This window comes from Grammomys surdaster, unplaced genomic scaffold, assembly GCF_004785775.1.
Source record: "Grammomys surdaster isolate TR1022 unplaced genomic scaffold, NIH_TR_1.0 135, whole genome shotgun sequence".
NCBI classification, from domain to species: Eukaryota; Metazoa; Chordata; class Mammalia; order Rodentia; family Muridae; genus Grammomys; species Grammomys surdaster.
Genome location: NW_021604593.1, coordinates 4,113,149 through 4,129,062, shown reverse-complemented (window position 1 = coordinate 4,129,062; position 15,914 = coordinate 4,113,149). Strand labels below are relative to the sequence as shown.

General features: G+C 38.5%; 1 protein-coding gene across 1 annotated transcript in view; it reads left to right on the top strand.

Annotated features, from left to right (window-relative positions):
* The window catches only part of Camk4 (calcium/calmodulin dependent protein kinase IV), a 213,945-nt gene that overhangs the window by 93,163 nt on the left and 104,868 nt on the right, over positions 1-15,914 (top strand). Inside the window, exon 2 of the mRNA XM_028762775.1 lies at positions 13,865-13,943. Within this exon, the coding sequence (XP_028618608.1) occupies positions 13,865-13,943 (79 nt within the window). The remainder of the gene's footprint in view (positions 1-13,864; positions 13,944-15,914) is intronic.

Genomic DNA, 15,914 nt, shown 5'->3' with positions numbered 1-15,914 from the left:
ATATGCACACACACACATGCATACACATGCACACACTGACATACACACACACACACATGCACACACTGACACACACACACACACACACACACACACACACACACACACACACACACAAAGAAACCATAACTTTGAGAGGGAGTAGGTTGGATTTAGAGGACATGGAAGGGGATGGAGGACAGAGAGAGATGATGTAAATACTGTAAGTAATATGAAAATCTAAAACAATTTAATAAAGTAACAAATGCCCTGGAAAACTGTAGATACAAGCAGAATAAAAAGTGAAAATATTTTACTTTAAATTGGGGGGTTTGTTGTTGTTGTTTGGGTTTTGTTTGTTTGTTTGTTTGTTTTTAAATTGAATCCTCCCTATTTGAGAGGATAAAGAACAGACAAAGAGTCACTATGAAATTTCTATCTGGTTTAAGCTTTTCTTGCCTGTTTTTGACTCAGAAGTCAAATGTAGGAAAGCTACTGAAGAGACACTAAAATAAACCTCTCCTCACAAGTTAGGAAATCCTGCCAGAAGACACAAGAATTCACACTCAAAAGGGACTCCGGCTTCCCTCTCCATAAACTCTGATGTCAGCAAGATGGAATAAATCTGCCTGCATATTTGATTAGAAAAAGTACTAGAAAATGTTCTGCTGAAAACTGAAGGAGAGGGAGACTTGTGACTCTGGGGGAGGCCCAGGCAGGGACTAGATAAACCAGAAAAAGAAAGTGAAATCCCAGAGTTCTGGTAGACACTGATTTGGAACAGGCTGTTAAGGTTTATTAACCTCCATCTGTCCTAGCTAGCTCTTTTAAATAGATTCTCGATTCAAGGAACATGTCACTGTCAATTATGCTAAGGGCACACATGATAAAGCAACAATTGTGACTTTCATAGGAGAATAAGCAACATACTTCAACCTTAAAGTCTAGGAAACATGTCATAATATTTGTTAGATAAATGGAAGAGATACAGTGATCATCTAAGAACTAGAATACATTTATGTAGAAGATCTTAGAAGCTGCAAGGAGTTTGAAGTTGTCTTTTGTGACTGTGACCTGTGTGCTGTGCCCGCCACTCTTGTGGGTGAACAGCCTGGTGATCAGGAGGGCCCTGTGAGTGAGTTTGTTTCTGGTCAGTGACAGTATGAAGGTCATGTGATTGGGTTAATTCCATAGGTCCCTGTGGACAGAAGGGCTGTGTATGTGGTTAAATCCTCTGCTGTGAGTGCATCCGAGTTCTCAATAAAATTTGAGCAAGAGGTCTTGATTGTATGAAGGCAAATTTTCTAATTTTTTTCAAATGAATTCAGAATCCAGCATCTTAAGGATCAGTAGAGTAATACGTTAAAAGGCATAAAATCCTTTGAAAGAATTTCAGACAGAGAGTATGAACACAATCTGAGTCATATAACTTCAAGCCTATATAGGGTCTTAGTATCAAGTCTGATGTCAGAGATAAGTCCAAGTTACAGCGGAGAAAGGAAATCTTTCCCTGTCTAGCTGAGCCGTCTGGTAGAGCTCTCAGCCACATTAACCCTTTAGAAGGAGCAGTGAGACTTACGCCAAGGCCCATGATCTAAAAAGAATTCATTATTTAGACCTGAAATATGTCTCCTTGATCACTATTGAACAAGAAAAATGGAGGCACAGTGCTTTGATATAATGTAATTATAACTCATGCCTCAAAAATCTCTCTCCTCCAGAAACAATAACAGATGCTGTTGATGTTTAAAAGGCTGCCTGGATGCCAAGGGGAATTTGCTATTTCTACTCTTATGATATTTTATTTGCTAATCTCCTTCAATCACAAGGTTTGTTAGCATCTGTAACTTGCTCTTAAAAAATCCATAAAACTACACACAATTTTCCCTTTTGCAAAAGTAATGTCTGATTTAAATATTTAGTTATCTCAATAATGTGATTAAGAATAAGACTATAGAAGGGTTCAGCTCTTGATAATGATGGAGCAACAGGAACTGTACTGACCCTTCTTGTGTAAGCAACCCAAATATAAAGCACAAGTCATTGATTTTAGTCACTAAACAAGGTGTAGGGTAGGTCTCTGGTTCTTTAAGAATGGACACACAAGTGAGTCCCACATTCACACTGACTATTCAACAGGTAACAATGGATGGGGAGATTTTATGAGGCTAGGTAGCCGTAACCATGGGGAGGCAGAGGAATAACAGAGGTTGAGTAGGTAGGGACCACTGAAATACATCAGATTTCTGGCCAAACGAAAGTAGATAACATTGAGTATCCCAGATACTTGATAAGAACTTCAACAGTATCACATTTGAGGAGTATCGGTCACATCCTAAAGTGAGGACTTCAGCATGGGATCAAAATTAAGACTCAACTGGGATGGTTACTGTTTTGAAGTTGTGTATGCGAGTATATTGGTAACTTCTTCTACAATACTAATGATACTCTAGAATGGATATCAAAGACGCCTGGTACAGCTGATGCACCATTGCCAGTAGTCATGCGCAGTGGGCTTGCTGCTGCGCTGCTGCTGCTGCCAGTAGTCATGCGCAGTGGGCTTCCTGCTGTGCTGCTGCTGCCAGTAGTCATGCGCAGTGGGCTTGCTGATGCGCTGCTGCCAGTTGTCATGTGCAGTGGACCGATGGCTGAAGCGATGAGCAGATGAGTAGAGCTGTGAGCCAAGAGAACAGAAGATGGTGGAGCACCACTCTTAGTGCTCAGGCATGAGAAAGAAAAACCCATTATCCCAGAGTTCTCTATTCCCTGAAAATATGAGTTTTAAAATTCGAGTGAAAACTTGGGAGATAGCTCAGCTGGTGAAGTGCTTGCCACATAATCAGGAATTCAATCCCCAGAATTCACTTTAAAAAGCCAAGTATGGTGGCATGTACCCGGACTCCTAGCACTGAGCCTAATCTGCAAGCCCAGATCTTAGGGAGAGATCCTGTCTCAAAATCAAGGTGACTGACAACAAAAGCTGTCCTGAAGCCTTTATGCTTGTGCACATACTTGTGCATGTGCACCAACACACACACACACACACACACACACACACACACACACACACACGAGTAAAGATAATTAAGATAAATGAATGCTAAGGGAATCTGTCATTCACATATTCTAAAGAGATTTTTCAGTTTAAAATAAAATAACATTGGATAGGACGTCAGAATTATAGGAATAAATGAAGACTTAAGGAAAAAAAAAACCAAGAATGTTAAATCACAGAAAGGACTCGTTTTATTTTTTTTTTCTTGCTGTCTTTTTAACCATTGACCCTTTCAAGTGAAATCAAATACTTGGAGTGTATTATGCACTATTGTAACACATAATATATAAAATATATTATTATAACTGTCTTAAGGATAGAGAAAGGAGGAAGGTGATAGAACTATTGCTTTAAGATTCTATGTTTTAGCTGGGGAGTGATGGTGGACGCCTTTAATCCCAGCACTTGGGAGGCAGAGGCAGGCGGATTTCTGAGTTTGAGGCCAGCCTGGTCTACAGAGTGAGTTCCAGGACACACAGGACTATACAGAGAAACCCTGTCTCAAAAAAAACAAGAGAGAGAGAGAGAGAGAGAGAGAGAGAGAGAGAGAGAGAGAGAGAGAGAGAGATTCTATTTTATAATTTTAAATGTGAGCAAACTATAACAAACTAATGAATATACCATAGTTCTGAGAACAACAACTGAATAAAGCAGTGATGTACTTTAAAGCCAAGACAAGAGATAAAATAGAATACCAGAAAACATTAAAATATTTCCTTAGTCTAAATGATGATAAGAAATGAGGAAAAGAGAGCCCCTAAAAGTCAAACCAATACAAAAACCTCCACAAATAGTCCACTTTCTCAAACCTAACAGTATCACAGTATCCCAGATCTGATTACAGATGACTGAATATTACATTCCAAAAGCACACCTTGATAGATTGGACATAAATCCAAGAAGCAGCTGTATGGTATCTATACATGATGCACTTTAAATACTGAGGCATAGATTAAACACTCGACACTCAAATTGCCAGTATAGGAAAGCTGTTGTTTCCTGCTTAGCTAATAGAAAATACACTTCAAGAAAGGGAAGATGCCAGCGATTGGGAAATAGTCATCACAATAAAGGGGTCAGTGCATCAAATTACATGCCAGAAACAGCAGAAAGCAAGGAGTGCCAATAAAGAATGATAGATGCCAAATCTGGAGATTTAACATCATTCTCAATAATGGCTGTATAAGCAAGCACAGAAGAACCAAGAGCACATGGTAAACGGTGCCAGCCCTTGATGCAGTTTCCATTGGAAGCATATACTCAATGGCAGTATGCCATTTTTGAGAACATACAAGCTATTCTCCAAAGCAGTTCATATACTGAAACATAATTTAATTCTCTGTATGATTTAAACATTATGGATCGTGTATAATTTTTTACATAGTATAGTTAAATTTGCTGTTTGAATTTAAAAATTAGAAAGATAGTCGGAAACTCTCCTAAATAATTGGAAACCATACAGCACACTTTTAGATAGCTCATAGGGCAGGTAAAGCAGTTAAAGTGTTAGCAAATATTTTCAAATGAGATTCGTGTGAGCTCAAATGATGTCTAAAGGGAAATTTGGGTGTCACATTCTCAAAGAGAAGTCACTTAAAATCAGTTACTTAAATTTTTTCCCAAGAGTCTGAAGAAAAGCAAAAAGAAGGAGCAGCTTATTATTAAAGGAAGAAGAAACTAAATTTAAAGACACACACATACACACACAGAAAGGAAGCAATAAAAGAAAGAAAGAAAGAAAGAAAGAAAGAAAGAAAGAAAGAAAGAAAGGAGGGAGGAAGGGAGGGAGGAAGGGAGGGAGGGAGGGAGGGGAAGGGAAGGGAAAGTAAAGTAAAAAGGAGAGAAAAAAGGAGAGGAAATAGGAAAGGAAAAAGAGGAAAGGAAAAAGAGGAAAGGAAAAAGAGGAAAGGAAAAAGGAAAGGAAAAAGAGGAAAGGAAAAAGAGGAAAAAGGAAAGAAAAGGAAAGGAAAAGGAAGCCAAAAGTTTGTTCATTGCTATGGTAAATGGAAGTTGCAGACCACCAGTAAAACTGAGCAAGATTGAAAAGCCTTAGACAGGTGATGGTGGCACAGGCATTTAGTCTCAGCATGTGGGAGACAGAGGCAGGGGGATCAGGCCAGCCTGGTCTACAGAGTGAGTTCCATGACTGCCAGGGCTACACAGAGAAACCAAGTCTTGAAAAAACAGAAAACAAAACAAGAGAATACAAACAGCAGCAGCAGCAGCAGCAGCAGCAGCAACAACAACAACACAGCAGACAGCAATGATAGAAATAATAGAGGTGTCACCATTGTAAGCCTTACATACATTCAAGCATCTAAGCTATGGTAAGCCAACATTTTGTACTTTTGATATTTCTTAGCATTTAACCTCATTTGTAAAGTATGTATTTTCATATTTTTTCATATTCTCTTCCTGTTTCCATCTTATTCTTAAACTCATTAAGGGTCAGAACCATTCTTTTAATCTTTTAAATTCCCTGAACTGTGGTTAATGCAGTGTTTCATTTTCTTTAATTTGTGTGTGTGTGTGTGTGTGTGTGTGTGTATGAACATTTTGTGTGTGTCTGAGCATGTGTGCCATAGCACACATGTGGCAATTAGAGGACAACCTTGGGAGTTAGTTCTTGTCTTCTATCATGTTGGTTCAGGGACTGAATCAGGCTGACCTGTTTGGCTGCGAACATCTTTAGCTACTGAGCCATCTCACCAGTCTTGTTCAGTTTCGAATTTTTATTTGGATAAGGTTGATACATTTCAACTGAATTTAATCAGCTCCCTTTGAGAATGTGCAGTGATTTAAGATGCTTTTGAAGATATGAAAAATACTCTATTTTCACACAAATCTAAGTATCATGTTTACTCTCTAATAAGTTCAGCCTTGTAATGGAATAAACTAAAATGAAGTAGCTGTTACAGTCTTTGAAAATAATTATATTTCAGACTTGGCCATATTTGAAAATTCAAGCATGAAATCTTGGAGAGTGATTTCTTTGAATGTTACTGGGCTGGTCTTGTGCATTTCATTGTCTACCTGACGCTGGGGAGATTACTTTCTAAATCAGAATCTTTCTCTTATCCAGAAGAAAATAATGTAATCTCATTAGAAAGCTGGAACTCAAATTATGGAGAAAATGTTACAAGTATATCCACTAAATGTTTGTTTGAAGTAAGTGAGTACTTCATTGTTTATTCAAGACATACTATTTAAGTAAACTGTAGTGTCTTCTTTCAGTACCAGCAATGAAATGTACTAAAATATATGAGAATGTGATTTTCATTGAAAAAATGCCAAATGTGAACTGGGAGATTACATGACTGTCATGTTTAACACTGTATAAATGGTATTCAAAGCTGCTGGATATTATTTATTAGTATAATAAGCTTAAGCAAATATGTGAAGGCTAGATTGCATGTAAATTACATATATTAAGTAGATGGTATCGAATTGTAGGCAAATCCTGAGAATGGAGAATAAATATAACTCAGTGATCTCATACCATATTATGACATTAAACATTTGAGCAAGCATTCACCTTTGGGTGTTTTTCATGAATATGCATATACTACACACAAGGTATGTAGCTCATGGTAAAAGGAAGCCCAGTGCAGAGTTCGCAATTGACTGGGCTGGCGAAGCTGCTCTCTGGGGTGCTGAAGAAGAATTGCTCTGGAGGCCACAAAAGGCTGGTGAGAAAAACTCTGTGGGGGCAGCAAAAGGTTGGTTAAAACAAATGAAAGTGGAAAGGGGGAAAGAATCAGATACATACACAGAGACACACAGACACACAGACACACAGACACACACACACACACACTCACTCACACGATGGGTGGATGGAACAAATCTCCAACCTCTTTACATGAGTACATGTACACACATTTTTGGTGGATGAAGCAAACTCCTGCTAGCTGGCTTCAGTGACTTTATTTTTTCTTTCACGGCTTACATATCCCAGCAAAATATTTCAAGCAGTATAGAAACTACAATGTGACTGATTATAAAAAATAAAGTAGTACGATCCCCAATACCTTCACATGAAAAAAAAACCCATTGCACAATACAGGTAAAAACAACAACAAATTATTCCCAAGAACCCACATACATTTGTAACTAAGCAACGTGTTATAGATTAACAAAGTGTGAGCAAGCAAGGTATTTTTCTCAGCCAGCTTCTCTTACTGGCAGGCAGCAATTTGTCATTACAAAGAAAGAATCAGTTATTTTATTATTTATCTTAAAAAGTAATCTTACAGTGGTTTTAAAAGAATCACAAATCAAAACTTTCATATAAAAATCAATCGGTCATTTATACTTTTAATCCTCAGAATGCACACCTACTCATCAGCAATTCTTATGAAATCATATCAGGAAGCTGGGGACAAAAATGAAGACAAGAAATTAATCATCACCTACATCACCGGTCTAGCCTCTCAGTGAGAGTCACATCAGCCAATGCTAGTTAGATTGACATTGTTCCTGTTCCCTGGCCTCAAAAAGCCCCAAGCTCAACTAATAAGTGTGTATTTTTCTGAACTTCAAGTTGTTCTCTAAGATTTTATGCGTCAAAGCTACTAACAAAAACATATTAACCTATCTTCACTAACAATTTATTTTCCCATATGCTTTCTAAGGGCAGTGGTCTTAGCTGACAATTTACATCTCTAAGTTCTTTCCTAGGGTGGTAATTGAATCATCATTCTGCCCCAGCAGCAATGCCTGAAAGAGATCTAGCACTATTATTGTGAGTGCCAGAGATACTGCCCAGTAGGGGCTGGAAGCCCCTTTATAGTTTTGATAAAATTCTTAGATTAAGAGGGATGTGAAGACAGCAAGCAGAGCAAAACTTCACAATAACATGAGGTCCTCAGGGCATGTAGCCCCCTGAGCTCTGCCTCTTTGTAGCAAACCCACTGTGACTGTGCTAGCTCATGGCCCACACTTTAGGGGTTCTAAAGCTTTTTATCGTTCCTTCTGCATGGCCCTAGACAGGGGAAAAACTAAACTCCTTATAAGAAGTTTCATTGGCAACAGTGTGAGGCACTGAGTAGTTTGAAACAAAGTGAAGGACCTGTAAGAAGGTCATGGCCTTTTATTCCAAGAGTTCACTTCTGCCACATGCTTCTTTGTGCTGGAGAACAGATTCAAGGCTGTTCCTCTCCAGGGTCTGAAATTCAGCACTTTCATTTCAAATTCTCCGGCTTTTGCTTCCTCTAAGGATAAGGTGTTCAGTAGTATTTTTTTTTCCAAACAAGAAAAGTCATTTCTAGAAGAGTCTTTGGAAGGGGTCCAGGCATCAAGGTGAGCATTAATAACTAGATGCAGACAGCTAGCTTCCTAGGGATGTGGTGAGCACTCAGCATGGCTTTTGGAATATGGAGCCACTGGCTCATGTTGATGACTAGATTGAAGAGGGAAGAGTGGGAAGTCTTGAAGGAGAGTAGGGGTCAGGGCTTATACCTGTGAGACAGCTGAGATGGGGTAAGCTGGCATCAGGAGGAAGCAACAGCTAAGAAAGATTCAGGTAGATGGCCGGAAGAGTGAGGATGCAACACCAAGTGGAACACAGATCCCAGGAGGACTCAGCATGAGTACAAACGTGCGAAGGGGACGAGTATTTAGGAAACAGTGTGACAGCAAGCTCATCTCAGACCTTGAGCTTGGGAGCATCCTAAGGTCTGAGTGTCAGTGTTGTTCTCTGATATGGAATTTTTGAGATTTATTGGGAGGCTGATATTTGAATGCTTCCAGAAAACAACAGCTCCTTAATTCCAGCCATCCAGTTCCTCTGTTGGAGGTTGAAAATGTTGGTCAGCAATTGAGTTGTTTGAACATCTTTTTTTTCATTCATTGTTGAGCTAAGGGATAGTGTTTTGTTTTACATTTGTTGCTTTTACCATTAATGCTGGAGGAATACCTTGGAGCACTGAACTGTACTGCTGGGCTCAGCTTTTCACATGGGTTATGGAGACAGTTCAGTGATTCTAGCACATGGGAGGTAGAATCGGGAAGGTTCCTGGGCCTGCCCGGTGGGCCAGTCCAGCTAAATCAATGAGCTCCAAGTACAGAAAGATTCCCCAGTCTCATAAAGTAAGATTGTGAAAGAAGAAAACACCTGTTCCCACGCTCTGGTCTCCACATGCACACACATACACACAAATGTACATGTGTGAACATAGGCACACACAGGTACATGCACATGAATATATGTACAAATGTACACATAAACATACAGATTTAAAAAGACAGTGGTTTGATTTTACCAATTACTTTTAGCATAGAAACATATTCTATGCTAGTAGTATTGCACATTCATTCCACAATAGCCTCCATAGGGAATTACACTGTAATTCTGAGATCCAAAAGAAACGAGGAGATTATACATTTGTATACAGACACATGTGATTCAACCAGAAAAAGCTTCCCTGTTCCTGTCTCTTCCTTTACAGTTCTTTAACAAAATGACTAAGGAGGCCAAAAATCATTCCAGTGAGAGTCTCTTTTAACTGCTGTGCTATTCATGAAAACCAGTACTCTTTCAGAGACTAGCTTTTCACACTGGTTTTCTTGACCATAAGTGTTAGAAAAGTTACTCTGAGCTGAAGTTTCATCTAATACAAGCGTTATCATCATACACACACACACACACAAACACATCAAGGTTTGAAAAGTTACAAACACAAGCAGCACTATACTTTTGATTAAATACAAAGAGATTTAATCCACCCTGCAATAGGTTTTTGAAAAATCATATATAATATGGTGATAGTATATTGAATATTCATCTAATTATGCAATGTGGTCTGTATTGTACACGCCCCTTATTGCTCTTCTGAAGCTACTGAGGAACATCTAGGCTAATTTCGGGATATAAGGGAAACACTTGAGATAGGATATTTGAAGATATTTCAAGTGTGGTGTTTTTTGCTACTGCAAACAGGACAATTTCTCCTGTCCTCCATTTTCCCACGCTCCTCAAGCAGATTCACAGGGTACAGCATCCTCTTTCCATCTCCTTTGACACACACCCTGTCTGCTTCCCACATCTCAGTCTCACTCCTGTGTTCTCTTCACTGCTTTCTTATTTTAATTTAAAAATTTTGCTTTTCTTTTTTCCTGCAAATGAAATTCTGTCCATTTGCTTTCTTGGGGCAGGGAGAACCAGTTGCATTGAAAAGATTGCTTACAGATGCAGTCTTATTCAAATGGAAGTAGTGGATCAGAAGCTTGGGTGCATACCACGATTTTAAAGAGGAGATGAGATAGCACATTGTTAAAACAGGTCAGCAACAAAGTAAACTCCCTCAGTGCAGGGGTTCATAGGTCAGCCATTAGCTTTCTTCTGGACAGTATTGTAGAGCTTCAGTTGACACCTCTAGATCCTGACAGTGCCTGTGTCTGGGACAATATGTTTTCTGGCTGTGGAACATTGTCTTTGCTTAAGGACTTGGGGCTTCACAAAATATTAAAGTGTTACTCTTTTCTGAAAGGCAGAAGTATTTGTCATGGGACCAAAGACTCATCTTTTCCTAATGTGGTACTTAATGGATGTTGTTATGTGAAAATATTAATCATGTTTAAACATTTCAAAGCATTTTGATTTTGTTTGTTTCATTCAACTTTTATTTTATTTTATTTTCATCATGTATGTGTTGCTATAGGAAATAGCTTCCTAACTGCTCAGATCTGGCTAACACTCTTCCCTGATAAAACATCCAGAAACAAAGCTGTGGTTTATAGGAACTGTCAAAGTTGAAAGTACAGAGTGTCACCCTGCATTCCATTTCATTACTCCTTTGTGACTGACAGTCCTATCTTTTCCATTAATTTTAGATTAGATGAATTATGAAAGACTACTTATAACTCTAAATTGACATGTGTGTCTGTGCATGTGTGGGTGTGTACATGTGTATTGGGGATCACATGTTCCTCTATGTGCACGTGGAAGTCAGAAGACAGTTAAGTTGGTGGTAGTTAGTTTTCACCTTCTATTACATGGGCCTCTGGCGTTGAACCCAGGTGACCATGCTTTGTGGCAAGTGTCTTTATGAGCTAAGCTGTCTTACAGGCTTCAAGCAAACTCTTCCTAAGTCACATAAAAGGAAGAAAAACTGATGGAAGTCCTCAAATGTAGTTTCATTCTGCTGTTCTGCCTCCTCCTACAAGGGCACAGCTAATCTTTTACAAAAGTTCTACCAAATAGGAACTGAGTGTTTAGATAGCCTTGGGATCCATTCTTTCAAAGTATCACAGTAACCAAGGGAGAAAGCGACAGGGTGTGTTGTTTTGGAGATCCCTGTGGTATATTAGAACTCTAATGAGTAATTTGTAGGGAAATATCTAGTACGTCATTCTGTGATTGTCATTTAATAACCCGTCTCTTCTGGGACCAGCCTTGTGCACCTATTGTATTTTCTGGTTTCTATTTATGCTCCAAGTTAAAGTTAAAGCAAAGGTTGGAAACAAGGATCTGCCTATGAGGAAGAATATGTGGTATTTGTCTCTTTAGGCTTCAGTCATGGGTGAATTTCATGTCTTGATCGCTATTAGTGATGCTGCAATGAATGTGGGAGAGCAGATAGCTCGCTGGCACACTTATGTCATTACTTTTGATAACATACTCAGTGTTGGGCTGTTGAGTCATAGGAAAGTAATATGCTTAAATGTTTAAAGGATAGTTTCTAGTTGTGTCTTTTTTTTTTTTACAATGGCTTGTTAATTTAATCCCAACTAACAGTGTACATCAGTTATCTTGTACTTCTTGAGAAATACTTCATTTGATTCATCTTTTTTATAAAAGCCATCTTAACAGGTGGAACATGACATCTCACGTGCTTTGGATTTGCTGTCTCTGATGACTACCTGTGTGGTATCTACAACAGCTGAGCATTGGCAGGTCTGCTTTTTAAGAAGTGTCTAGTCCTTTTCCACTGTGTGAGGCTCCGTGTTTGTTTTCATAATATTGAGTTTTTGATATTTACCTTTTGTCTGATATGTTTATAAATATTTTCTCCCATTCCATTGTTTTGTTCCCCAAGTGTATCTTGTTTTAGCTGTCTTTGACAGAGGATGATTCTGTCTCTACTGAACTTTCTCTATTAAAGGATGACGTCTTCACACATACACAGAACTATATCTGTATAGATTTTGCATTCTGCTGCTTGTTTAGTTTTCTCTAAATACAAACTAGCTTTATTTAGTTGGAAATGTCGCTCATGTGTTCTGTATCCTTGGTGAAATTTTGTCTACATTTTCTAGCAATTGCTGAGAACATGTTTAGTTCCTAGGTATATTTATGGATATTCTTACTCCTTTTGGCTCTATGCATGAGAATCATGTATTTTGGAGATCTGTGGTTAGATGCATGAACATTTATGAATATCGTGTTAGTTTAGGGAATTTGGCCTTTCAAAGTTAAATAGTGTTCTATCAATTTTCTGAGATTTTCTTTGTTTGATATTATTGAAGCTGATTTCTTTTGTTGAAGTTCTGAATGTATCTTCTATTGGTAATTTTATTATTTAACCTATATATGCCTTTAAACATCAAGGGATTTTTGTTCATAGTATGTAGTTTGTCCTGATGTTATAATCCAATATAATGATGTTTAAGTTTTAATTGATATACAAAGTTAAAATTTATTATACTTATTTCTATTGAATTTCAACCTACTACATTATAGCTGTTTTGCTGACCTCTTGATTTCTTTTCCTCCTTTGCATATAATTTTGAGTTTTGCATTTAACTTTTTATTGATTTTTATTTTTAAATAATTATTTTATTCATTGACCTTGGTTGTATATAATATATATCTTTAGGGTCTACCTTTAAATAATACCATAACACTTAACAAATAGTAAGACCAACTTTATTTTTACCTTCACTAACTTCACTTTGAGAACTCCCTGTGCCTTGGTGTACAAATGTATGGTCACTTAAGATTTTTCTTAACTCACAATAACCGTGATACTCCAGACATGACTCTGTCTGTCAAAGGTTTGTTGTACTCATGTACCCAGGACATATTTGTTCTAATTCCCTTTGGTCATGGAGAGTTACAGGAGCATGAGCTGAATGCATCATCAGAAGTCCTTATGCTTGGTCTTCAGAGTCTAAAAGGCCTAAATCAAACCCATCTTCCTTTCAGGCCTTTCAGAAAGTTCTTTCTCAAAGTTGAAACTTAAATCAGCTTGGCCTGAAGTTCCCTTCCTGTCTATCTTCCTACTCTCTGGCTTTTAGTGTGGCACGGGAACACTCAGACTCTGCTGTTCTACTTTGTGGAGAATTCTCCTCTAGCTTAGTACACACATGGAAAGACCTTCTCACTCTCCTCAACAGATTACAGAAGGGTGGGGGCGGGGGCAATTCCCTAGCTCCCTTACCAACTTGAAGAAGTACAGACTGCTTAATCACAAAGGTGAACGCTGAACTCAAAACCCTGTCCTTGAAGCTCTCTGCTTTATTTCACTCCAAACACATACTTTTAAGAATCCTGGGTTTCCAGTATGGCTAGCTACTCTTGAAAAATGCTATTTTCCTGAGAATTTGATTTTCTTAACAGCCCATCAAATGCAATGACCTTGGGTTTGCTACTTGCAACAGGAAGAAAAGCCAGTAAAAAGTCTAGAATTTTCTGAGAAATTTCAGTTGTGAAGCAAAAAAGAGTTTTCCCATCTTGGGCCAGCATCTAGGACTTATGAACCCTTGATAGCCATGGGCGTATCTGCAAGATTTCATTTGAAGTCTTCAATTGAAGAGTTCACTGAAAGATGTCCTCCTTAAGTCATGTCCACAGCATAACACTTTCTTTTTGTCTTTTTCCCCCTCAAGGGGTGCTACATCCATTGTGTACAGATGCAAACAGAAGGGGACCCAGAAGCCCTATGCTCTCAAAGTGTTAAAGAAAACAGTAAGTTTATTTCATTATATTTTAGTATCTCCGAGAGACCTGAGAAGTAAGAAACCAGGCTCAGAAAATCCAAAGTGCTCATGAAGAAGCCAAGCTGGTTTGTTGTCTGATGGAAACCATGGAAACCATGGGATGCTCTGACAGTCACTGGTTCTTAATCGGGATACGGTGTGTGGAGAAGAATGAGAGGGAAAAGCAGTAGAATAGGGAGGTGAGCCTTGCTTGTCTGTGAACTGTGTCATGGATCTATGTGAGTGTTTATGGAGTGAGGGTACAACCTGCACTGTAACGTGCTTGAGAAGATGAAAGTACATTTTCTAAGGTTGGGTGTTGTTTAGAGAAGTAGGACAAAGGTTCCTGATTCCCAGGTTAGACCTGCTCATCCAGAAGTTCAAATGTAGAGGAGAAAGTTTTTGTTCTGGAGATTCACTTCATTTGCCTAAGTTCATAAACTAGAACATAGACTAGAAAAGGTGCTCTTGTCTAAGGCCTCTTTGTAATGATAATGAGAGGACCAGAAGCAGGTGAGGTCACATCTTGAGTGGTGTCTCTATGGGATACTCTTTCTGCCTTATGGCCCTTTCTGTTCTTCTCTATTTATGAATTAGATTCTGCCCATCAAACTACAAAAAGACATGATACACTTTCAAGCACAGTGTTCCTTTGTCAAATTTTATGTCAACAACTATGAGAAGTGTGTGTGTTTCTGAAAACCCAATTGTAAAGTGTTCCAAAGAGATTTGTGTCAGATATGTGTTAGATATTTCAAGGTCAGATGACAACCTTTCGAAGGCTAAATGAGGCTTCTATCCCCTAAGGGCAGTTTATTGTCACCAGCTCTTTATGTATTGTCTAGCAAAGGGAAATCTTGCAGTTTCCTGGAATGATGACCTTAATAGCACTGAATTTTAGCCAAGCAGAAACAAAATGACATTTTTAAACAACCTGTTAGGATTCTAAGCTGTAGTAAAAAAGAGGGGGGGAAGCCTCACAGTTTAATCAGAGTAGATAGCAATTTAAGTGGCAATTAGTACCCATAAATTTCACACGAGTTTTCTAATTTCTTTTTTTTTAACAGAGTAACAATAAATTATTTTATTGATAGTGTATTATACAGAAAGAGTGTGTAATGAATAGGCAGAAGATTTTTTCTTTCTTTCTTTTTTTTTTACAACCGAAGACATTTACTTTTGTAAAGTAAATGCTTTATATAGTACAGTCACCTGCTTATTGTTGGACAGTATGGGTACTTCACAGAATCTGGGAGTCCATAGAAGTAAGGCTCTAGAGACATGTGGCATAAAGGCTGGATATAGAGATTCCTGGTAGTCATCACATTGAGGCATGACAAAAAGATCAAGAGTTCAAAGCCAGACTGGAAAGCCTGCTTACTTTGCCCTATGTTGTCCACTTCCTTTTAGGTATCTCTGGTAGTCCAAGGTGCCTTGTGGTCTGAATGTACTGGATGTTAATTGTCTGTGATCCATTTAATTCTCCTTCATAGGAATTGTGTCTATGTTGCTCACTTTAGTTTAAATGTTTTGTGCACATAACTGATCAGCCACACAAGAGGGTTGTAAATGTAGCCCAGGCAAAGGACAAGGGAAAGAAGTGTCAAGAAAACTTTCATTTCACACATGCCAATTTCACCAGGGCCTTTGCTTCACTCATGAAATAACAGTGTCTTTCTATTCCTGGACCCATTGAAACTTCCTGACCATGAACCTGGTGGTGAGGTTGGTAACAGCCAAAGACCCCAGAGAGAGAGAACATCCAGGTTTATAAATTCACAACAAAGCATCTAGTTAGTCTGTCCGGGCAGAAGCCATGTATCAATGTCAAACTGTGCTTCTGACTCCACAAGGCCTCTGTTCCCACAATCCATCCAACAGTTCCCCATGTCAAGCTCAGCCTCCAGGGTCCCAGTCTCTGTACATTATTTTGTTTCCAATCATCTGATGTGTGTTAGAA